At 42.3% G+C, this 23,442-nt stretch overlaps 1 protein-coding gene across 3 annotated transcripts in view; it reads left to right on the top strand.

Annotated features, from left to right (window-relative positions):
• The window catches only part of kirrel1a (kirre like nephrin family adhesion molecule 1a), a 34,206-nt gene that overhangs the window by 6,834 nt on the left and 3,930 nt on the right, over window positions 1-23,442 (top strand). Inside the window, exons 2-14 of one of the 3 annotated variants that reach the window (XM_085137998.1) lie at window positions 9,939-10,088; window positions 13,845-13,994; window positions 14,086-14,243; window positions 14,369-14,519; window positions 14,870-14,975; window positions 15,193-15,341; window positions 15,525-15,652; window positions 19,370-19,496; window positions 19,768-19,868; window positions 21,279-21,495; window positions 21,870-21,974; window positions 22,251-22,378; window positions 22,670-22,783. In XM_085137998.1, the coding sequence (XP_084994124.1) occupies window positions 9,939-10,088; window positions 13,845-13,994; window positions 14,086-14,243; window positions 14,369-14,519; window positions 14,870-14,975; window positions 15,193-15,341; window positions 15,525-15,652; window positions 19,370-19,496; window positions 19,768-19,868; window positions 21,279-21,495; window positions 21,870-21,974; window positions 22,251-22,378; window positions 22,670-22,783 (1,784 nt within the window). Of the gene's footprint in view, window positions 1-9,938; window positions 10,089-13,844; window positions 13,995-14,085; window positions 14,244-14,368; window positions 14,520-14,869; window positions 14,976-15,192; window positions 15,342-15,524; window positions 15,653-19,369; window positions 19,497-19,767; window positions 19,869-21,278; window positions 21,496-21,869; window positions 21,978-22,250; window positions 22,379-22,669; window positions 22,784-23,442 lie in introns of all 3 variants that reach the window. The other 2 variants (XM_085137994.1, XM_085138006.1) reach the window with 2 other exon arrangements.

Here is a 23,442-nt window from a genome sequence, read left to right on the forward strand (position 1 = left end):
ACCATACTGTAACACGAGGTGGATTGAGGGACCTTGCCTGCTTGCCCGATCATGAGGATTTCGGAGGCAGTGTGGCTGCTAACCATCGTCAATGTGGAACCACTGCTGGGAATCACAGGTTCATTATGATATTGATTGTGCCATTTGAATTCGGTGGCGACCCATGTGGCGCAAGCTACACAGTGCATATCTGCAGAGTAGCAGCTGGATATGTATGTATCCTCTTGTTCCAGCTTATCCAGAGGACAGCTATTGTTAGTTCTGCTCACCCTTGGTTACAGCAGAGTATCTTTTGTCAGTCGCTCGGCACGCTGGCCGCACAAAGGCTTGTGGATTACCAGCGACAGGCCGGCTTTCCAGCGATTGAGCATATTCATGTGGCCGTAATGTGTCAGAAGCCTCATCCGTGAATTATCATATTACCCACTAGTGATCATAGGGTTGCCATGGCCACTGTGTCTATCATTGTGTCAGTGGTCCTCACTGGGCTGTAGCCATGGTAACAATGTCTGTAACAGAGGTTTGGTACAAATAAAGCTCTTCAGATGTGAAATGTATGAGAGGAGCCCCAGAGAATGGAAGGGTGGCACACGCACACGTTCCCAGCGCAAATATTCATGGAAAACGACTCTGCACACCTTCACAGGAGCACGTGTGCACACAGTTGTATCAAAAACGGGCAAACAAAGACCGAGGAATAATTTTCACCGCCCCTCTCCACCTGCTATTTCCAAATAAACCTGCCTCCAGAAGAAAGATGTGCACAGAGATAGAAAGGGGGGGGGGATAAGGTGGAAGGTGGAGGGGAGAAGAAGTAATAATTTCTAAGTAAGATGCCTGCCCGACAAAAGAAAGTGAATAAGCAATGAGGAAGGGGCATGGCCACAAAAGAGAGGAAGAAAAAGAGGGGTCGCTAACTGCAAGTAAGGGGGAGGACGGCTAGGTAAGGTGACGGAGGAAAGGAGTGAGCGGGCAGACAATGCGGCAAACAAAGGAAGGAGTCTCTGAGTCTTTCTGTTCTCTCTCCCCTCTGCCCTAATCTTCCCTGTGCTCCGTCCCCACCTCCAGGAGACACCTTTGTGTTTGACTGACACGGTGTCAGCAGGCGCAGCGGGTCGCCTCCTTTCACTCGCTGCCCCTCTCCATCTATGTGACTTGCTTGTTCCTATAGCGCCGTCACCATGGTGATGGGTTATTATGGCCATCCTGCCAGGCGGCCATGTTGTTGAAAGAAGACAGGCACAGGTGGTAGAGTTCCCACAGCCAGCGAAATAAATGGAGAACGTGAATACACTTGAGTTAGCGCTAAAAGCTTTGGCTGATTTATCAATTAGACATTAATTGATCGTAGTTTTGATAGTGGAAGGTTTGTTTTAGTCTTTAATTTTAATATTTGAAACAATCTGAGCACTAAGGGTAAAATGTGCTATAGAAATAAACTATTTAAGAAGGGAGGCGTTCAGCTGCTTAAGTATCAGGGTTTGGTTTGAGGATAAACCGAATCTGTCTGCGCTAGGTTTGGGTGATATGTTTTTACCCAATTTGCCAATGTTAGGTTCAATATTGAGGAGGGGTAGAGGAGGTAATCTACTTCCATAATAACAACACTGGTCCGGCCAGGTGGAGTCAAACGATGATTTTAATGACACGCGTGGGAAGACCGCCCGCTGTACGCAGACAGCGCCGATCCCCAACTTACAGAGCATAAGCAGGTGTTTTATACCTTCTGGGCTTAAATTTACTACACCCCTAAACGTCACTCAGATACAGTTCATACATAGGTTTCAAAACCACAATGACTTAACACAGTTTAAAATAACATTGTCTCCGTCTCCACAGCAGATGCTTCTGTTTCCTCTTTTTGCAGAGACAGCAAGAAACTATTCCTCTTTTACAGAGACAATTTTAGAGTTACAAGCAAACATGATTAACCTCTCACCTATAAATGAGATAAAGTCTACTGTGTGTTTGTGTGTCATCATGAACTGCACTCAGTTTCAACTTGTAACCTTTTCCACCAGACAGAAGGCCAGCACGTACACATTTCAGATTATAACAAGCATTCAAAAGCATTTAGATTATAGATTCAACTCAACAGTTTAGAGTGGTTATAACTGCACCTGTAATAAAGGCTAATTGGGTACCAATATGTTTAAACATCTGAATGCAATATCAATACTGTAGATTATGTTATTAATGCAATGGTAATGATGATGATTATTAACAATAACAGCAAAATATATTTCTAATCCCCCACACCAATCTGACATTGGCAGTCCAACAACTGGTGACCACAGATATGTTTGAAGAGTTGTGTGTGCAACTGGTGCTTTGCTTCATGGTATTTAATATTGACCAGGTCTACATAGGACTTCATATGCTCTAGCTCAATTCAGCAAAAAGAATGGAGACTTCAATTTACGGGGCTATTTAGCAATTTCCTTACCAAACTGAGTTTTCATGGAAGCAGATCACTCAGTTAGTATAAAAAAAGCGCGGTGAGCTGATTAGCTCCTATTATTAATTTGGGTTATGACTATCATTTTTTACTCAGATGTCCAATCACAGTGAGGGGAGGAAGGCGAATCCTATACCAACCAAACGTCACATCCTGCTTGTAACAGTGCTGAATAAGATTGAAGGATATGTTAATGTCACTGTTGAGTGGGTCTACCGCTGCCTCCATGTGCCTGAAAAGCACTTACTAGATGGGCCAAACACATGCTTCGGTATACACATCCCCTCAGTGGAAATGTAGCAATGGAATAGACCAGGATTTATATGGCAGTTTTCCTGTCTTATGACCCAAAGTGCTTTAGACGACAAGACGTTTCATCTCTTGCATCACATACATTTTGTGCTGGCAAAACTTTTGAAGAAGCAAAAAAAGACATAAAAATACTTATTATATTTTAGTGGCACGTGATGGGGATACATGAGGTGAGTAATAACAAACACACAGTGTTATTTCAGTATCTTAAACACTGATGTGGGTTCAGAAATACACAACAGGTGCTTCCCTGCTTATTGTTTGAAAGAAATAAGTAGTTTTAAAGAATCACCATAGACTCACATGTGAGTATATTTTATTGACCTGACAAAGAGACAATTAATAAATACATTGAATAAATATATTTATTTAATGTAATTAATAATTCTTGCCATTTGTCGCATATAGAGTAAATTAAAATGTATGTAGGCTACATAGTTTGAGTATTTTTACACGGTGCGGTAGGGCTTTAAAACCTCATATATCCAAGTCAGTTTTTCAGGAAGAAAAAACAAATATGATCACAGAGCGACACACACAGCTATATGTATGATATATACAACAAACAGCGAGAGGGTGAGCCAGTGCGACTCCTATGGCTGCAACTTTGTCCTGAAACAATGATGTCATCCTCCATCACACTTCACAGCTCGGTGTCTGTGGACCTCGCCGTCTCTTTGTTCTCCCGCTCCTGCATCTCATTTTCGGCAGCCCCTCCATAGCACCAACGCATCGGCCACACACGGCGGCGATATGGAATTAGAGAGATAACAGAATCAATTTAGAGGGGGTTGATTAACGGCGAACAGAGAGGGAGCGAGGGCTGAAAGAGAGAAATAATGAGAGCCCAGCGTAGCCGTCTGGCTATTAATTGAATAGGTGGAGGGAGGATGAGGTCATTGAAAAATGTTTTTTCAGGAAAAATGGGTGTACCGAGCACGAGGGAGGGTTTCATCAGACACAGATGCACATACGCGGGTGCGCTCGTAGACGCGTTTGTACAGAAAACTTTTTTTGGGCAGTTACTTTACACGTCAGCTGTTGCTATGGTGACGCAAGTCCGTGATCGAGCCGAGGCGGGGGATTGGCTGGAGGAGAGCGAGGGAGAGGAAGGCGGGGGACTTTGTCGGAGGGGTACGGGGAGGGGGCCAGACACAAAGATAATTAGATCGATGCATAACAATCCATACAAATGGCTTTTTATTTAATAGCATCTAATTCAATGAGACTGAATGCCACCAGTCAAGCCTTTGCCAGAACTGTGGATTGCATGGCATCACTTCCAGCTTTGTCTCATATCCCACTGAGGTGAGGCAGACGTGTGTTTAAAAGGTGCAAACAAGTTTTGACAGTCGCCACCTAACAGCAGAATGTGCGGCAATTTCAGAAATGGGGGACGTATGAGGAGCACACTCGCTAAAAATAGCTCTGAACGTCTTTGCACGCATAAACCTTTTCGGTGATTTTCAAATGGATGGTTCATTACCTTGCTATTAAAACACCATTGCGTGGTGCGAGAGGTGCTCCCGGGCTAAACTGCTGTAGTAGTTCACACTGTGGCGATGTGTGGCCATGCATTTGGTGAGTCACCCGACGAGGCAGCATGCGCTCGCCTTTGGCTTTGTCTGTGCTTTGACAAGCAGAGGTTGGTGTCTCAGTGTCTGCAAGGGGCTGTTGTCCTTAGCCCCAGATTAATCCTAATCCCTTTCCAAACTTTGGCTAGGGCTGTACTTAATCCCAGACCAAACCGAGACCCATTCCCAGCGGAGATGAAGATGCGCCGCTGGCTTGATGGTTTACGCCAAGCTGTGGTGTGATCCATGTTCAGGAAACCGCCTCTGTGTGTCAATTATATGGTTGGGTTTTTGAGTGGTTGTGTTTATGTGTGTGTTGACAGGAAATGATTTGCCCATGTGGCGAAGGTTAGGTCATCCTTGCAGCCCATTTGTGTGCGCGCGCGCGCGTCTGCAAGCATGTGCATGTGGTCGCATCCCTTTGTGACCGTAGTTTGTGTGGGGACAGGGTGCTCGGAGTCTCCCGGTGGTGTCTTGGGGATCGGTGACTCAAGGAAATCAGGACACACTCTAAATTTGTCACTGCAGCATAACCCACATAATGAGAGAATACAAGCGCTCTTGCATGCACTCTCCTGTCTTTCCTTCACTCTGGCTACTCGCCGCTTGTAGATTTCCTTCTTTAAACACACAGAGACGAGCACATACACTCATGTTGACAAGTGTTAACTGTGTAATATGGAAATCAGAAGGCGATGAGCACATGTTTAAATGAGTCAATATTTTCAGTCTTCAGCCTTTGCATGGGTGTTTTCTCTGCAGATTGTGTAGCCTCCACTCAGGAGTATTCAGTTTGGATTATGTTTTTGGTTTACTGAGGGAATACCTTCAGCTACCGTAGCAGAGGTGGTGGAAGGAAGGATTTACTTGCCCTCAGGCTACTGTCGAGGTTGCGGGGTAGTTTAAACCCAGATAAACTCTCTTTACACCATGTATAACTGAGAAAGGCTTGTCACGCTTTTTAAGACGCTTTAAATCCACACTCCGCATCCCAGTAATTTGCTTTAGAAAAGTGCAACTTTCATTTAATTGGGGTGCATGCAGGAAAATTAAAGGACAAATCTACCATCAAAATTCTGCCATCGACAGTGATCTTTTTTTGTAATGGCAGGCAATATCCAAGCTAATTATTCCTTTTCTACCTTAATCACCTCTGCATTAATGTTTTATTTACATTAACTGCTCAAGGCACACTGGATCTTTACACACTGTACCATCTCATTAGATCCGGCGTATGAGAAACAAATTCCAGCCACTCCTTTGATTTATCTTGTGCAAAGAGAGCATGCCACACCAACGCACTGCAATCAGCATTTCTTTAATTCCAATGGAAACGAAGACGTTGTTCATAATGACAATCCCACTGAGACTTATTATCCCTGCTGTGTTTTTGTGTGTTTCGGCAGTAGACTGTACAGACGTTTTTATAAAATCTCCTGAAGTCTTGATGGCAGTATTTTGGTTGCTGTCAGGTTGTCTTTTTTTCCTGGAGCCAAACGTAAATATATTTGGACAATAGGGCTGCCACAAACGACTAGTCACTGATTATGACTAATCAGATCGTGCGTCCATTGGACGTAAAACGTACAGCTTATTGCACCAGCAGCATCTGCTCTTATATAACTATCATTAGCTTACAGCTTTAAGTGTTTAAGGTATGTGCTAACTAACAATAAAGACAAAATGATAGTTTATTAAATTTTAAGGAAATTTGCAGATTGTCTCGGTGAAGTTTAATAAACTCAGACGTCTGCTCTTTGCTATCTAAAATATAACGGGACATTGGAGTATATTCTCGAGCATCTCACACTTCTGATAATCAGTTGTCTGCTTGACATTTATTCAGCTGTGTAAAAACTATAACTTTAATCTCAGCCAAACCGATTTACTCAGGAACAAATAAAATACTGAAAAAAGCCAAACAATAACATTTTAAGATATGTATATATCGTGTTTAACCTGAGTAGTGAAAGACAGCGGTGGGTTTGAAAACGATTTGCCGGGAGTCCGGTGTTCTCACGGCTCTACTGAGCCTTGCCCCCGGCTAACTATCGAACTAGTGGGTAACAGACGTCTCCGAAAACGTCAGAGCGCTTTTGAAAATATGTGGTGTCTTGATAAACTGAGCAGATATTTGAGGTTTACACAGCTACATTCTCGCCTGAAAACATCTTAAAACTTTATTTTGTGACCCAGAAAGAATAATAAGAGTAATATTAAAACTAACTAGCTGCCGCCATTGTTGGAAACTGAGCAGGGCCGCGCTATGAGTTCTGGGATAGGTTGGGCCACAAAGTATACACCCGACCCATCCTTCAAATCTGGAGAAATGAGGGGCGCATTTGTCGGAGTCTTCGAATATGGACAGCCTTCGTCGTGTCGCTGTAACGTAATCGGCCTACAAATGCGGGCAGAGGAGGATGCGGTTCCTGAATTTGGACACAGATACGATACCGGACACAGTTTCTTCTTCTTCAGGGGTTTAACGGCAGTTGGCATCCTTGTACATGCAGTGCTGCCATCTTCTGTTTCAGTCCGTTATTACACTCTAGGATATCTAAGAGCATCTAGCTCAGTCTGCAGCTTTTGGGACTCTTTTGGCTGTGTGGCTACACTCCAGACAAATACCTATTTGAGACTTTTACTCACCAGAACTAAAGCAGACTTTTTCAGCAAATAGATCTATTGCACAAGAAATCCAGCTGACTAATTCCATTTTGGAACATGTACACAAAAGATGGATGTAACCACTGTTACACTGATTTTACTCGCTGGTTCTTTTGTGAAGCCTCGATCTTTTCTTGGCTTTTCTTAAACGTCTTGGTTTTTTCAAACCGGATATGATGTGAATCCGACTGTGAAGCTGGGGAACGCCCCGTTCTCATTGCTTAATAACTTGCAAATTGCTAGTCATTAGCCAATCAGTATACCCTAGTTTATCCATAGGCCTTTGTACTAGTACAAGCCTTTTAGCAATGTAAGGAGTCTATAACTGTAGCCCATTAGTGATAATGCAGGTTTTCAGAACCTGGAAGCTACATCCATCTTTTATATACCGTCAGTGTTTTAGAACCAGCCTCCTGATGGGAGGAACTGCGGGCACTTAATTTTTCAGGTTCATTTTTCACTCGCAGTGTCTTCTGCTTGGTTTGAGCACATTGATTTGACTGTGCAGCTTGCAACTTTGCTTGATTTTTAAATCACAGCATTGAAAACCTGTTAGAAAACAAACAGATCTAACAGGAACATTAATCTGACATTGCGTGCACGGGAGTATGTAACATAAGTTTTTTTCCAACGAAGCTGCACCCACTTCAGTCAGTCAGCAAACAGAGAAAAACATGGATATGAATCTTTAATAATGCAAATAACACAAACGTGTTTTTGTGTTAATGAGGAATCTGTTGCTTACGGTGAGAGGATATTGAAGGATGATTTCAGGCCCTTTAAGAATTGATGTTCTTTTATTTTCAAAACAGACAGATGTAGATTCTAGTTTGAGAAATGCTTCATATTGATTTGTTAGTGTTAGACAGCAATCACAAGTTCCTTATTTATCTCAACACAGTGAGTCAAGCTTGTATTGAGTGCCCATTAGGAGGATCATGTAGCTTTGGACTAATGTGCTTGCTCACTACTGAGAGATGACTTTTCATTATTCTTAGTTAAAAGCCTTTAACTAAGAACATTATACTCCCAACTTCTCATGGCCACTCACTTTTGCTCTGTCATCTTTTTTTAATCTTAATTCATCGATTTAGTTCTTTGGGGTCCTCAGGGAGCAGATTAAGGACTAGAATATATGTTTTTTGGGGCAACGCACTGAATTATTCTTGGTATGCATGCTGCAAAGCTCCATCTGCATCCAGTTCCCTTTTCACCGTGTATCCTTGCACACCTCCTTTATCTTCAGAATATTAATGTGCTGCACTGTCAGGAGCCATTGTTGTGATTGGTACAGAAATCTTTTTGCATGACTGGGTTCTTTTGTATTATCAGGCATATTGAACCTCTGCAGATCACACCAAATATGACATGATGGGGAGAGAGTGCATGTCTGTGTTTGTGAAAGGGATGGGGAATGCGAGAGATGGGCACTGAGGGTCATGATGGGGAGGCAGGAGGTGGGGTGCGGAGGCATATGGCAGTTGTTAAAAAAAGTGAGAGAGATGGAAACCTTTGGAAAAGCGCTGGAGGGCTCAAAGAGAGAAGTGTGAGGGAATGAGTGAGAAAGAGGGTGTAAGGGAAACAGAAGGGCAAAACAAGTGATAAAAAAAAGTGGAGTGGACAAGTGAGAAGAAGAGATGGAAATGGCAGAAGGTGAAGAAAAAAGGAGTGAGGGGAAAAAGCGAGAGGAGAGAGAGATGGGTGAATGGGGGGATGAGAAAGAGAGAGAGAAAGTGCTAGAGGGCTGATATTTAATGTGATAAATGAGTTGTGACAGTCCGCCTCAAACCCCCTTCCAACCAGCAAAGGAGAAGCAACACAGAAATAGAAAGCATTATGGGTAAAAGGATATATACGGCGTTATGCATGTAGATAGAAAGAGAGAGGTGCGTACACACTGTAGGAAAGGAGAGGTGGGGGAAGCAAAAGGACAGTTATAGACAGAATTATAGATGTACAAAGTGAAGGAGGCGAGTGGGGATGCATACATATACACTAAAAGCAGGGAGTGACGCGAAGCAATTTGGGTAAAGGACGTACAACGTTACAGAGAGAGAACAGAAGAAGAGAGGCAATGACAAAGGAGGAGGAGGAAGGTGGGGGCTGGGGGGGGTGTACAATGCAGCAGTGGGTTAATGATCTACAGTACGAGATTCTTCGAAATAACAAGTGGGAGAGAGGGAAAAAATGGAGGCGAGAGACCGAATGGAAAGACTGAAGATTTGAAGCAAATCTTGCAGCGGCTGTCTCTCGTGTATCGTACGTGCACCAGGTCTTCAGGGGACACCTAATTACAACTCGTCATCGTACTGCATGAAACAGTGGCTGAAGCCCCCTCCCCACACCCGTTTTCCTCATGGTGGTAGTGGGCTACAAACTGGAGTGAGAGAGTGTGGTAGACAATGACAGCCACTGTAGTTTTGGTTGGGGAGTGGAAGCCTGGGAGATGACTCATAGGCAGGAATGAAGAAGGGAGAAACAAGAGGGAAACGAGAGGGAGGATCGGGGAGTTTTGGAGAAATAAAAGTCAGGAGTGAGGGAGAAAAGGGGGTGTGAGACACCCTATGGCTGAAGTTGTCAGTTTGATCTCCTCTCGTGAGTGAGCGTTGACTGCCTCTTCCACTTCATTCTTTCTCTTCCTTTCTTCTCCAGTTCTGCTCTGATTTGCTCTTTTCTGACACCCCTGTCTCACCACGCTGTTCTTTGCTGCCCCGCGCCCTCACTTAATGCCCACGAGCCACTGTGTGATCAAACGTGGTAATTATGGCCTTCCATTGCTGCTGGGAGAATAAAGTTTGAATCAATTAGCCATAAAAGGTATAGGCCGATACACTCGAACGAATGATTTTTACTTAAGCTTCTCTTTAGAGTGTACACATAAAAATATCTTATAATTCCATAACTTATCCCTCTGTTTTCTCCACCAGTTTGGACGGCGAGATTCTCTCAGGAGCCAGCAGACCAGTCGGTGGTGCGGGGCCAGAGGGTGATCCTGTCCTGTGTTGTATTCAACTATTCTGGCATTGTTCAGTGGACCAAAGATGGCTTGGCTCTGGGCATTGGAGAGGACCTCCGAGGTGAGACATCATACAGCCTCCCGAGGCCCTTCTTTCACTCAGTTGAGCATGTGACTAAGATTGTTTTATTATTAAAGCTGATTCTGATATCTTTGGATCGGAGCAGCTCTCGGGCTACGTTTTATGCTGCGTCTTTAGAGAAGCAGAAATTTTGATAGTGTCTGGACTTTTTTCCCCCCCCTGATTCTCCATTCATGAGGTGTCTGGGCTACAATATTTACAGTGCACATGGGTAAAGTTGTACTGTGCTATGGCACCGAGCTAAAAGTGGGACTCCAGAAGGCATCAAGGTGCTACAATTGTTTAGTTTCTTTTTGTTTTGTTTGTGTGACTTTTTCCAACAATCAGCAAAAATTGGAAATGCACAAACCAAAGTACATGCAAGGCAAAAGGGATGACTGAATTCCACCTTAATGAGAGCTTCTGCACCTGCCACAAAGTCTAAGTGGTAGTTATGGAATAGCTTGATAGCATGTTGAAAGCCTATAGAAATAGTGCAGTGATTCACTCTTAAAGTTTGGAGGTTTTATTAAAAGTTCTTTAAAGCCATATGAGTCTCAGCTGTGCTTTGGGCTAAATGTGATCATCAGCACAAAACTACTGTCTATGATGGCCTCACAAAATAAAATAGTTAGCAAGACAAAGTTGCTAGAAGCCTGGCTCCAACATCATGGCCTTGAAAAGGTTTTTCAATTGGACCGGTTAACACTGAGGACTGCCACTGATATTTGTTTTTGTAATGAATTAATCTGCAGAGTACTTTCTTGATAGGGTAATGAATCGCTTTGTCTAAAAGTAAATATAATTTCCATAACCCAAAGCCACATATTCAAATGGTTTTAGTCAGCGGTCCCCAACCTTTTTTGCGCCACGGACCGGTTTATGCCCGACAATATTTTCACGGACCGGCCTTTAAGGTGTCGCGGATAAATACAACAAAATAAAACTAGTACCTGTACCGAAAAAAAGAAGATTTATTCATAACACACGTGAAAAAACAGAGGAAAACCGAGTAAACGATAAAAACGATAACAAAATAACGCTGAAAACCGATAAAAACCCTGAAAACTATACATTTCACACCTGAGCCTCAACTCGCGCGGCCTGGTAACAAACGACTCACGGACCGGTACCGGTCCGAGGCCCGGGGGTTGGGGACCGCTGGTTTTAGTTGACCAACAGTAACCACCAAACATCATCCGTTCAGTGTGATGCTGTGTATGCTAAAGAAAAGCAGTTAGACTTTCACCGGGTCTATGCTGTGGCGTGGTAGAAACATTGTTGCTTTTGTTTCTCTTGTGGACTTTGAGAGTTTTGTTAATAAAGCAGAACACACTGCCACATTGTGAACGATACACTCTTGCTCAGTGTTACTAAAGCCTGTGTCATTGTAACTGTGGTATCTACTGCTTACTAAGTGTTTTTGCTGGAGAAAATGTTGGTTACAGGTGTGCCTGCGCGAGTTTCCCACAGTGATAAAAGAGGATACTGTCATATTAAAAAAAAAGACACATTAACTACTATCGCAGATGTCTCATCACTTACTGTTTATTACACTCACAAATACCCTTTTTGATAAAGTTAAGGCTGGACCAAGTATAGGCTGATAGGGGCTCATTTCATTGTTGGGCTGTCCTGCGAGTGTCTTTACATTATAATTCAAAGCACCTTGAGGTGATTTGTTGTGATTTGGTGCTGTATAAATACACCAGAATTGAATTGGAATCAGATTGCTGTGGCACACTGTGTACATCTTTCAGCTTATGATATTTTTAGCCATTTCCTCCACATATCTTCCGTTTTTTTGATGGGAATTTCTAAACTCCCTTGGGCAGGTTTTGTAGACACCCTTCATTTTGACTAAGGAACATCACCACCTCTGTATTATTAGCAGTGGGTGACACTGATTAGCTGCCTGCTGATTTTTATTGAAAGGGCGATTCATCGCTATATGCGTAACCCTCCTTCTGTTATGAAGCTCTCTGCCTGTACTGTTTCCATTTTTACCTCACATGATTCCCAGTCTGATTTTGCCTGACTTGGGCAAAACTTGGGGGCAAATGATGCATCTCATCGCTTGTTTCTAACATTGTCAGAACTGCACTGATTAGCCCAAAGGGACTAATGCTGGGGCTGTGCAATTACTGGTCTAAACAAGTGGGTACATTTTTAACTGATTGGTCCAGAGGGGCACTGCATCATCTGTCTCATGTTGTTGCCTTGCATTTGTTGTTATTGTTTTGCTGCAGATGTTGTCAATTTATAGTGTGCACATTTTTCCTGCTTGCCTCTGGATTACTTTTGTTTCACCATTTATTCCTCTCCTCTCCTCTCCTCTCCTCTCCTCTCCTCTCCTCTCCTCTCCTCTCCTCTCTCTCCTCTCCTCTCCTCTCCTCTCCTCTCCTCTCCTCTCCTCTCCTCTCCTCTGTCATTTTATTCCTTTGTGACCTTCCCATCTAAGATCCCTTGTTCCTTTCTTTCTCCTTTGCTCTCCTTCTTTCAGCTGCCACTGTTGCACTGAGGCCTCTCTCATATTCTTCTTTTAACTTGTCGGGCTCGTCTCTCCTTAGCTTGACACACTCTTATTTCATCCCCTCCTCTTTCTGTCATCCTTTCTGTCATTTCTTTCTCCTTCGGCCTGTCCTTGTCTGTCCTGCCTTTTCCTCATTCCTCCTTACTTTAGTTGATTCATATTATTACTGTAACAGTCTAGTGCCTAAAGCTTGAAAAACAAAAAAAACCCCCAAAAAACAAAAACGTGAATGAACACTGGCCACTTAGTGCACACATACTCTCACTGTGTGTGTGTTGTTTGTGTATGGAGCACTGTCCCTCTGCCCCCCACCACCATCCCTGCTTCTCTGGGCTTTTCATACGCTTTCTCGCCCTCAACATTTCACATGCAAATGCACGCATATACAAGGCACACGCATGCACAAATGCATGCAGAAAGAAGGACGCGCAAGGTTAGGCGAGCTGCAAGGCTCAGTTCAGAGGCTGCACATGCAAACGGCAGCAGAGATCTATTTTTTCACATGTGAACTACGTCTGGGCAGCAAACATGAATTCTGCACCATGGACTAGAGTCGATGTGAGTCCTCTAAAACGTTGCTGTCATAATGCATTCATCTTTTCCCCCTGCTGGGTAAAGAGAGCAGGGATGCCACCTAATGGTGAGAATGTATAGTGTATTGTGACACAGCTGGGTTGTATGCTGGATGGGGGAAGGGAAGATTGCAAGGCTGTGTCTCGTGTGTGCGTTTTACTGTGCATGCGCAACGTGAAACTAAGTGAATGCATGCTTGTTTTTTTTTTAAATCAGTCACGTCATGTGGCCGTGCTTTTCTCTGTTGTCCTTTACGCTGGGTCCAATTTCTACCTCACGTATGACACATATCTGATGATTTAAATCTGCGTGAACTTCAGCAAGCTGCACGGTGTTGCAGAATATGTTGGGCCCTTGAGGCATGTGACTATGGGCAGTTAGTATTTGAAGGTTCAAATATAAAAGATGAATAAAATAAAAAAACATAAGCACACAAGACAACACTGATACGTGGGAATAGATTTGAGACTACAGCTAAAATGTCAACATAAGAGTGGAAATACAGATTAAAAATGTCCCTGTTGCTTGTCTTTTTATTGTTTTCAGATGTGCCGGAATCCTAAACAGATATACAAAGCAAGCAATAATATAATATGCACTCTTTGTTTGTTGTGAAGCTATATCCTTGGTTTGTGTATGTGTGTTCCCAGCCTGGCCCAGGTACCGCGTGTTGCGGGTCCAGGAGTTGGGCCAGTACAACCTGGAAATCCTGTCAGCTGATCTGTCTGATGACTCCCTCTATGAGTGCCAGGCGCCAGATGCTGCCCTGAGGTCCAGGAGGGCCAAACTCACTGTCCTCAGTATGTTTGTGTGCATCTGTGTCTTTGCACATGACTATGTGATGCACGCGAGACGGTGTTTGATTCTAACTGCGCTCTTTTTCTGCTGCAGTCCCCCCAGACGACCCAGTGATCGATGGGGGTCCGGAGGTGCTGCTGAATGCAGGGGAGTCCTACAACCTGAGCTGTGTGTCTCGAGGGGCAAAGCCGCCCTCCATGATCGAGTGGCTCAAAGATGGTCTACCTGTGGAGGGGGCTAACAGCATCACTGTAAACCTAAAAAGACGAACCCACACATGAGCCTAGAAATACTGAACACACATACACAGTATCTGCAGTTCTAACACTCCTATATGTGCGTATCTCTCTCTGTCTTCCTGTCCTCCAATCATCAGGAAGTGCTTCCAGATAGGAAGCGGGTGACCACACGGAGCTACCTGCCTATCCAGCCGGTTGACACCGATACTGGGAGGAACTACAGCTGTGTGGCCACCAATCAGGCTGTTCCCACTGGCAAAAGCACAACCGTCACTCTTAACGTGCACCGTAAGCAGTGATTTTCTTAATACAGACAAGTTAGCAAACCACATCTCATTCAGATTCCCTGACTGAAGCATAAATACATATATTAACAGCAAATATTTACTACAGAGACAAACACAAATATAATGACTGTTCCCCCTGCTACCTTTATTATTATTATTTTTATGACAAAAAAGAACAAGCATCATAATTTTGAATGTATACCATCTGCCACCAGATAAAAGCTTTTATAGCAGCTATTAAGTAATGCGCGGCAGCCATTTTGCATCAGCCTGTCCTCCAGATTGCTGCATGCATTAGATGTGCTAGGGCCTGCTCTTATGTGAGTCTCTTTTGCTCTCTCTCTCCTCCAGATTCACCAATAGTGACCTTGTCCATTGAGCCTCGCTCTGTCCTAGAAGGGGACAGAGTCACTTTCACCTGCCAGGCTCACGCCAACCCTCCTATCATGGGCTACAGGTCGGCTTCATTCTCATTTTCAGCATGCTTCTTAAAGTAGCCGCCTAAAGTCAAAGTGACAGATTTTAATTTCAAACAAAGTTATGGTTTCTTTTAAATCCACTCCATGTACTTAGGGAAACAATTTTAGGTTTCAGTTCATGTCACACATGCTACTCATCTTTGTGTTTTTCCGTTTTTTTTTTTAGTACATCTAACGCACTGTATTAAATCCTAGATGGGCTAAGGGCGGCGTGGTGCTGCAGGGTGCCAGGGAAAGCGTGTTCACCACCAAGGCCGACCACTCCTTCTTCACCGAGCCGGTTTCATGTCTTGTTTTCAATGCTGTGGGAAAAACCAACGTCAGCATCTTGGTGGACGTTCACTGTGAGTCACACTGTAGTCATCTCACTATGTTCGATAAGTTGCGGCCCACTTCACTCACTACGGTCCAGAGTCAGAGGGATAAAACACACCGTTGTTGTGTTTCTTTTTCTCCGAGTAGCTTTTCCCCTTTTAGTCCTTCTACATTATTACTCTCTCTGTCTCTCTTTCAATCTCTGTCTCCAGTCGGTCCAATCCTGCTGGTGGAGCCACAGCCAAAAACAGTAGATGTCGACTCTGATGTGACCCTCAACTGCAAATGGGCTGGAAACCCTCCGCTCACACTCACCTGGTTCAAAAAGGGTTCAAACATGGTAAGAAGCTAAGAGCCCACGCTTTGCACATTTTCCTCTACTTGTGCTCACACTGTTTTTACAGGTCACACTTTCGTCCCAAGTGTTTACAAAAGCGCCCGGTCATTGAAAAGCATTATGTTATATTTTCAAACACCATCTTTTATATTTATAACTTACATGAAACTAGGTTCTGATTTGTTGTCTATAGTAATATGATTCCAATTTAGTAACTCTATCCTAATCTATAATAAGCAAAAGGTATTAATAATATTTAATATTTCAAACATGTCAATAAAGTTCTTTTCAATTTGAATTTTAGAAAATCTGTTTGTTGATAAATGTCTGGTTAACTATTAGTAATTTGTCGCTCACATCTATTGTATTTCCCCCAAAAAATGGTAAATTTAGTTGGTGTTTGCAAATAATAACCTGTATGTAAAAAATGAGTGTAGTGATCATGACATTACTCACTGGTTTACAAAGTACCATTTTTTATGGAGGATCGGGAGATGATGATTTCATGATTTAATATTGACTTGTAGAAAAAACTATGAGCTAGAAAATAAGACATTAATACAATAATTCATTATTTGATCATTTCATGGACAATAAAAATGGGAATTATAGATAAATATTTCTAAATTAACTATTAATCTATCAATAAATACTTAAAATAGAAAAAGGATTTACAGAAAAAATCTCAATAAACTCTCAATAGGAAACCTCATTACACTAATGTAGTTAAGCTATTGGATTAGCTGCTCCAGTTAGCATTTAAGTAAATGTTTGTGCTTGTTTAAGGACACTTAACCTCGGTGTATGACTGAGCCTGTATAAGAAGTATGCAAAGGGACACTGCAGTGAAATGATCCTCTAAGTGTGCTCTGGTGAACTCAGCCTGACCACCTGTTATAAATAACGTGCTAACATGGCTAACCGTAGCATCACTTTTAGCCTCATGTTAGCTTTTGAAAATATTACTAGCTATAGCAAGAGGTGGTCAGGCTGAGTTCACCAGAGCACACTTAGAGGATCATTTTACTGCAGTGTCCCTTTGCATACTTCTTATACAGGCTCAGTCATACACCGAGGTTAAGTGTCCTTAAACAAGCACAAACATTTACTTAAATGCTAACTGGAGCAGCTAATCAAATAGCTTAACTACATGAGGTTAAATGAGGTTTCCTATTGAGTTTATTGAGATTTTTTCTGTAAATCCTTTTTCTATTAGAAGTATTTATTGATAGATTAATAGTTAATTTAGAAATGTTTATAGCTATAGCTAGCTATCGTTTTTAGTAAGCTAATTTGCTCTTCACAAACAAAAAGCCTGTCACATTTACACACAGTGTTAGAGCAATAACTGAAACATACAACCTTTAAAATAACTATTAAAATGCTGTCTGTAAATACAGTCTCATCAGTCCAGATATTAACACATAATGTTCTGATGCTTAAAAGACTTTAGACAGGGTGATTACAATGACAGAACATCAGTTCAGTCATTTCTTTTATTATTGATATTCAACAAAGTATGAAACACTGAATTATGAAAGTGCAGGAAAGCCAAGGACACGTGATTTATGATAGACGGATCATAAATGGCCCAGCATTTTTCAAAGAATGCAAGCTGTCCAACTGTATGTTGGTATTGTTGCTGGAAATTGCACAGTTGGATTGATCAGGTCTGCAGAGCAGGGCATGGTACAGCTCAGGGATGAAAACTCTGTCTGTTTATCATCTACCTGAAATTGAGTTATTCATTATTTTGTCTGTTCCTATGTCTTGTGCTGCTCAACAGAGCTGTAGACAGGTATAGACTTCTGGCTGATCTTGATGAGTGGTTGTTGCACAGAGGATGCAAAACACTGAGGTTTGTCTCCTCGCCAGGATTAAGCCATCCCTCAGCTTTAAGGTGAAGGAAAGGATCTAGAAGAGATTCAAGGAAATATTCAAATACGTCCCTCAGCAGCTGCTGATGAATTCTAAAAAGAAAGAGTCAAAAATACTTGCAGGTCACTTTCACCATTCACTTAACAGTGACATCCAACTGCTGATAAATTTGAATAACTCTGATGTATAAAAGAACCTCAACCTCAACCGACAAATGCATTTTCTTTACAAATGTGGCACAATTTAAGGGAAAATAAACAGGCTTTCAAATGGTTTGAGATTTACTGACAATAAGCAAATCTACCAAACTCATACATCAGATGTGGTGTGATTTTACAGGACTTACGGTATGTTATTAAACCTTTGATGGCTAGGTGTGCAGTGGTCCTTAAATGGTTTTCATTGCTTAGATTTGTGTCAAAGTGTGTGCACTTGTGTAATTAAGACAAATGAACTGAAATCAATAGCATCATCTTTAGCCTTTCGCTTGATAGAGCGCAGCAATACAAGGACTGACAGACATAATCGCCCTGTCAAGTCTTTTAAGGCTTCAAGTATCAGAAAATTATGTGTTAACATCTGGACTGACGAGCCCGTGTTTGCTGCCATTTTTGTTTTACGCACAATTCCTCTTTTTAAATGGCATTTTTGAAAATCTATTTTTTACACTGTAAATTTGAAATGTTTTTTATTGAGAGTTATTTTTGTTCTGTAAATCCTTTTTTCTATTTGAAGTATTTATTAATGGGATAATAGTTAATTTAGAAGTATTTATATTTCTTATATATTCTTTCTTAAATATCTATAATTCCTCTTTTGGATGTTGATTAAATAAAAAAAAAAAAAGAACTATTTTATTACTGTCTAAATAAATAAAATAAACATTAGATGAATCACAAAATGCTTTATTTGATGTCTGACTCTTCTGGACCTCCATATTTTTGGCCAACACCCTGCTTCTTTTTTTGTTTTCTTCTTTTCTGAGTTTAAAATGACCTGAGATCTGAGATCTAAGCCATTATAGGAGGGAACCCTATTCTAACCTTTGCAGAAAGGTAAAGCTGAATTTTGGTGTGTGTCACTTTGACTCTTTATGGATTATTTGCCAAAAATTTAACACAAGCTTTTAATAAAAGCAAAAATAATGCTTCTGTTTTGCCTAGGGTTTGAGTTATGGTGGTCACCAATGACAGCTCAGATCTCAGAGGCTCAACATGGGGCTCTTTGAGGATTGACTTGCGTCTGGAACCAGCCTCTGATGGTTATTCGGCATACTGCAGTTTCTGCCTTTATATCTGACTGAATTTTTGAGGATCAGCAGTTACCTCTTTGTGCTGTTGCTACCATAAGTGTCACCATGGACTGTTTGGTTAGCAATAAGGCTGTTTATGTTAGCTGCAGTGACTTACAGTGGGGAAGAGACCATCACTAAGACAGTAAAAGAAATGGGCTTGTTACATGTCTTTGTTTGGAAACTGTGGTCTGCCTTGGCCAAAAACCACATCTGTATAATCAAACTCGTTCAGGTGTTTTTCTTTCTACATGCTTACATATTTAGACATAATTTAACATGGCTAATTTTCAGATGGATTTGGTTGCTAGGCGTCTTCAAAACCTTTGTGATAGGTTAAAATTGGATGTGGATGTTTGCATTGTTGGCAATTTAGAGTCAGAGTGGAAGAACTCGTATACTTAAATACTATCTACGATGGGATCTTTTGAGATAATACACATGGACCGTTTTTCTCCCTATACACTGTACATGTGGACCTTTATTCTGTTTATTCCTTGCTGCAGTTTTGCAGATGCCTTGTTTATATTTCTTTTTTCACTCCCCCACAGGTTCTGAGTAACAGCAATCAGCTGTTTCTGAAGTCGGTGAGCCAGGCGGATGCTGGCCAGTATGTATGCAAGGCTATCGTCCCACGGATTGGAGTAGGAGAGACTGAGGTCACGCTCACAGTCAACGGTCAGCAAACATCAACACAGTTTAATGTGTCACTGCTTGTAAACGAAAAATGTTGTACTTTCGAAAAGGTCAGCATCTCTGTAATTGAAAAAAAAATTACTATACGTCTAAAGTGGTGGGCACTTGTTTTTGACCATCCTACACCTCCTTTTGAACAGGTCCGTAAGGTCAACAGTTAGAAAAAGAAAAGAGCGATAAGCTTGGGTTTAGCAGTTTTTAGTAGTTTCTTTTACGTTTTTGTTAAATGCATCCACATGTTCTCTCCCTGCAGGCCCACCCATCATTTCCAGTGATCCAGTCCAGTATGCCGGGAGAGGGGAGAGAGGAGAGGTGAAATGCTACATAGCTAGTACACCTCCTCCAGATAAGATAGTAAGTGAAAAGAATGTGACTCATTTGTGGCAAAAAAAAACGAAGAGAATTTTTTCACATTTTAGTCCAGACCAAGAAAAACGCCAAACCAGGAGAAGCTTTGGTCACAGAGACAACAAGGTTGTGCCTTTTAGTCCGACAGCAGTATCTATTTTATGGTTACTGTACCTTCCTTTTCGTAAATGGTTCTTTTCCTGCATGGCGAATGCTTTTAGGCACCGACACTGTCCCCTTTTCTATTTGAGTGGTGACTCACCCTTAAACTCTCCTAGAATGTTCTTCCATCCCATCACATAAACAAACCAACACTAAGCCGGCCCGCTTTTAGCTCTGCGTCAGAAATCGTCCTGGATGCTTTCCCTGCATGGTTGTATCACAGAAACGCAGCAGTAGTAGCTCCGCGGCTCCCCCGCCTCTGTGACTGATCCATCCTGACTTGCGTTGCACGCTTCTAATGCAAGTGGCGGTGGTTTGGGCAGGAAAAGATTTATAAAATATAAAGGACTGGGGAAGAACAGTTGTCCCAGTAAACGCCACAGCCAAGAGAATCTCCTTCTCTCGAATAAGTGGGCAGATTATGGAAACATGTGGGCTTATGTATAATTAACTCACCTTAGCGCAGTACTTCAGTGCTGAATAATACAGCTGCTTTTAGTGGCTTTAAGGTTGGAGGATGTGCAAGATTCTCACCAGCTCATTCATCTATTACTGTCATGTCCTTCTACAATGTTAGTGTGACACATTATAGCCAGTTCGGATTGTTAAAATAAACATCTTAACAGCTACGATCACCCTGTTGTGTTGAGAAAAGCAAAGATTTAAACAGCGGTAATTTACATTTTTTTATTCATGTTTGAAAAACTGAAAATGTAGTGTGGCGATAGCACAAATCATTAAACTGTTACTTCTCATTTATTCTTCACAAATACATTATTTGATCTTCTGCATTTATTAGCCATACTGTGAACACTTTTATGTAACCAGTTCTGTTTCAGATACCCTTTAATGTGCTTGAATACAGCACATTAATATGTATTTGTGCACAAATGCATAACTGGAAGCATTTGACTTGACTGTGATTTGATAGCTGGGGTGGGAATCATAAAGTAAGTCATAATAATATCCTCATATGTTTCCCATGGTAACGACGGTATCACAGAACAACTCCTGCTATAATGGTTGCAAGAGTAGGACTCGTCACAGTATTTATGTAACTTTATTATGGAGTGAAATGAAGTAGTGACTCCTGCACGGCTACAAAAAAATCATGACATTAGTGCAAAACACAGTGTGATGTTTTTTTCTATACTGAGCAGGTCTTACACAGCTTTCCTGACTACAATCAATCTGCTCTTGAAGCCTTTTAATTGAATCTGATTTAGTCTAACGGGGTTTGTGCGTGCGCGTCAGGTGTGGGCGTGGAAGGAAAACGTGTGGGAGAAGGAGAAGGGGACGCTGCTGGAGAGGTACACAGTGGAGCAGAGCAAACTGTCATCTGAGGGCGGTGGCGTCCTCTCCACCCTCACCATCAACAACGTGATGGAGTCCGACTTCCTGTCCACTTACAACTGCACGGCCTGGAACTCCTTCGGCCCGGGCACCATGATCATCACGCTGGAGGAGACCGGTGTGTTTCACATATATTTATAGAACATTTTTCAGTGTTCTGGAGAAAATCTCAACAATGAAATGACCATTTAGTGGGAAGGAGAAGTGCACACAATTTTCACAACAAGTTTCACAAGGAAAGGAGTAAAGAAGACAATGATTAGAGTATGAGTTTAAAACAAAATATGCACATAAATCATAGTAAAAGCTGATTGTGTGTATGCATATACTGTATCTGCTGAGCGACTAATAGATGTTTCCTGGTTATATATTAAATTTTACATGTCTTGTTACGTAGCTTCATAAAATATTTGTTCCATTAAAGCCTTGCTGCTGAAGCGATGAGCAGACATCTGTAACTCACTGTTCCTCTCTCTCACCCTCTCATTGCAGAGGAGGTTCCAGTGGGGCTGATAGCTGGTGGGACCGTGGGCTCTACCATCCTCTTGTTCATATTCCTGCTGGTCCTCGTTCTCATTTTCTACCGGCAACGCAAAGGCAGTGAGTCATACTCTCCATATGCGTTCACATACATCATAAAGAAAATCTGCAAATCCATTGTTTCCTATGCCTTTTAAGGGAGCATCGCAGATTAAATGCTTCATTTAATGCCAAAAAACGGGCAGCAAACCAGAGAAAGTCAAACACCTACGACTTCCTCTCTACAATATGGATGCAGGTCCCCTCTGAACTTGTTCCCTTCAGCTCACGAAAACACACTGACTGACAAGCGTGTGTCAAGCTGCATTCAACCTCGCCGTGTTTTGCTTCCAGGTCGGCGCGGGGTCACGCTGGGTAAGCCCGACATCAAGGTAGAAACGATAAACAAGGAGACCCACAGCTTAGAGGAGGACTCCGGCAGCGTGTCCACAGCTTCGCGCATGGTCAAGGCCATGTACTCGGTGAGAAGCGGCAGGGTGTGTGCGTCTGTGTGTGTGTGTTTGGGTTGGATACTGTTTACACAGCCTGTAGTTGTAGAAAAAAACCCTCAGATTAACTCGGTAACCTCTTCCTGCACCACACTGTGGCTTTTGACTAAAGAAAAACACCATGATTTTTCCCTTTTAATCTCCCCTTTTTAACACTTTCAATCCCATTTTCTCTTCTCCTGTCACACTCTGTCGCCTCCTTCCCTTTTCCTGTCCCCTCCTTGTTTTTGTTTTTTTGTTTTGTTTTGTTGTTTGACGGTTTAGTTTCTCCCCTCTGTGTCCTTCTCTCCTTCCAATCAGCCCTTTAAAGATGACATAGAGCTCAAGTCTGACCTCCGCAGTGACACCCTGGACACCCGTCAGGAGTATGACCTCAAGGTGAGATCACACAGATGCCAGAAACATTTGCGTATGTCAGTTCAGGAATGAGTGTTCTTCAAAACGTTGGAAAAAAGTATGATTTCTGAAGCCAGATTTTTCCTTTGGGCTAATCGTCTTTTCAGCAGAGATGTGTTCTGCCTCATTTGCTGGTGGTATGCTGGGAATAGTGTAAGTGCTGTACTCAGTATCTGTGAGAATATTAGAGTAGGATATTTAAGATCAAACTTTTTCAGTGCAGCTGGCCTTAATTGCTGGAGCTCTTTTGGTCTTTTCTGCCTTTCCCTCTCAGTCCAACTGTGACGTAACTCTTCCCTCTGATTACATAGCGAGCTGGCTGCAGAGTCATTACAGGACAACAGAGAAGAAGACAAAAACTAAATTGGAAAGAAATGTTTAAAAGAACAAACCAGGTTCAAGCACACTCTGCCTATTTAGCTGGCATGAATCATTTACACATTTTGACACTGTGGGGTTGGGCTAAGGTGATGAATGAATTTTCACGCATACAGCTGCCAAAATGTTCTTCTGAAGTCCCCGCGCCCCCACCCTCCACCCACCATGAATATTTTGTGAGGGCAAATAAACCACCCCACTAGCTGAAGTGCTGCCTCGGATCACTTTGAAGAAACAGAGACATGAATCCGCCCCAGGAGGTT

Source organism: Neolamprologus multifasciatus, chromosome 3 (assembly GCF_963576455.1).
Source record: "Neolamprologus multifasciatus chromosome 3, fNeoMul1.2, whole genome shotgun sequence".
Lineage (NCBI taxonomy): Eukaryota > Metazoa > Chordata > Actinopteri > Cichliformes > Cichlidae > Neolamprologus > Neolamprologus multifasciatus.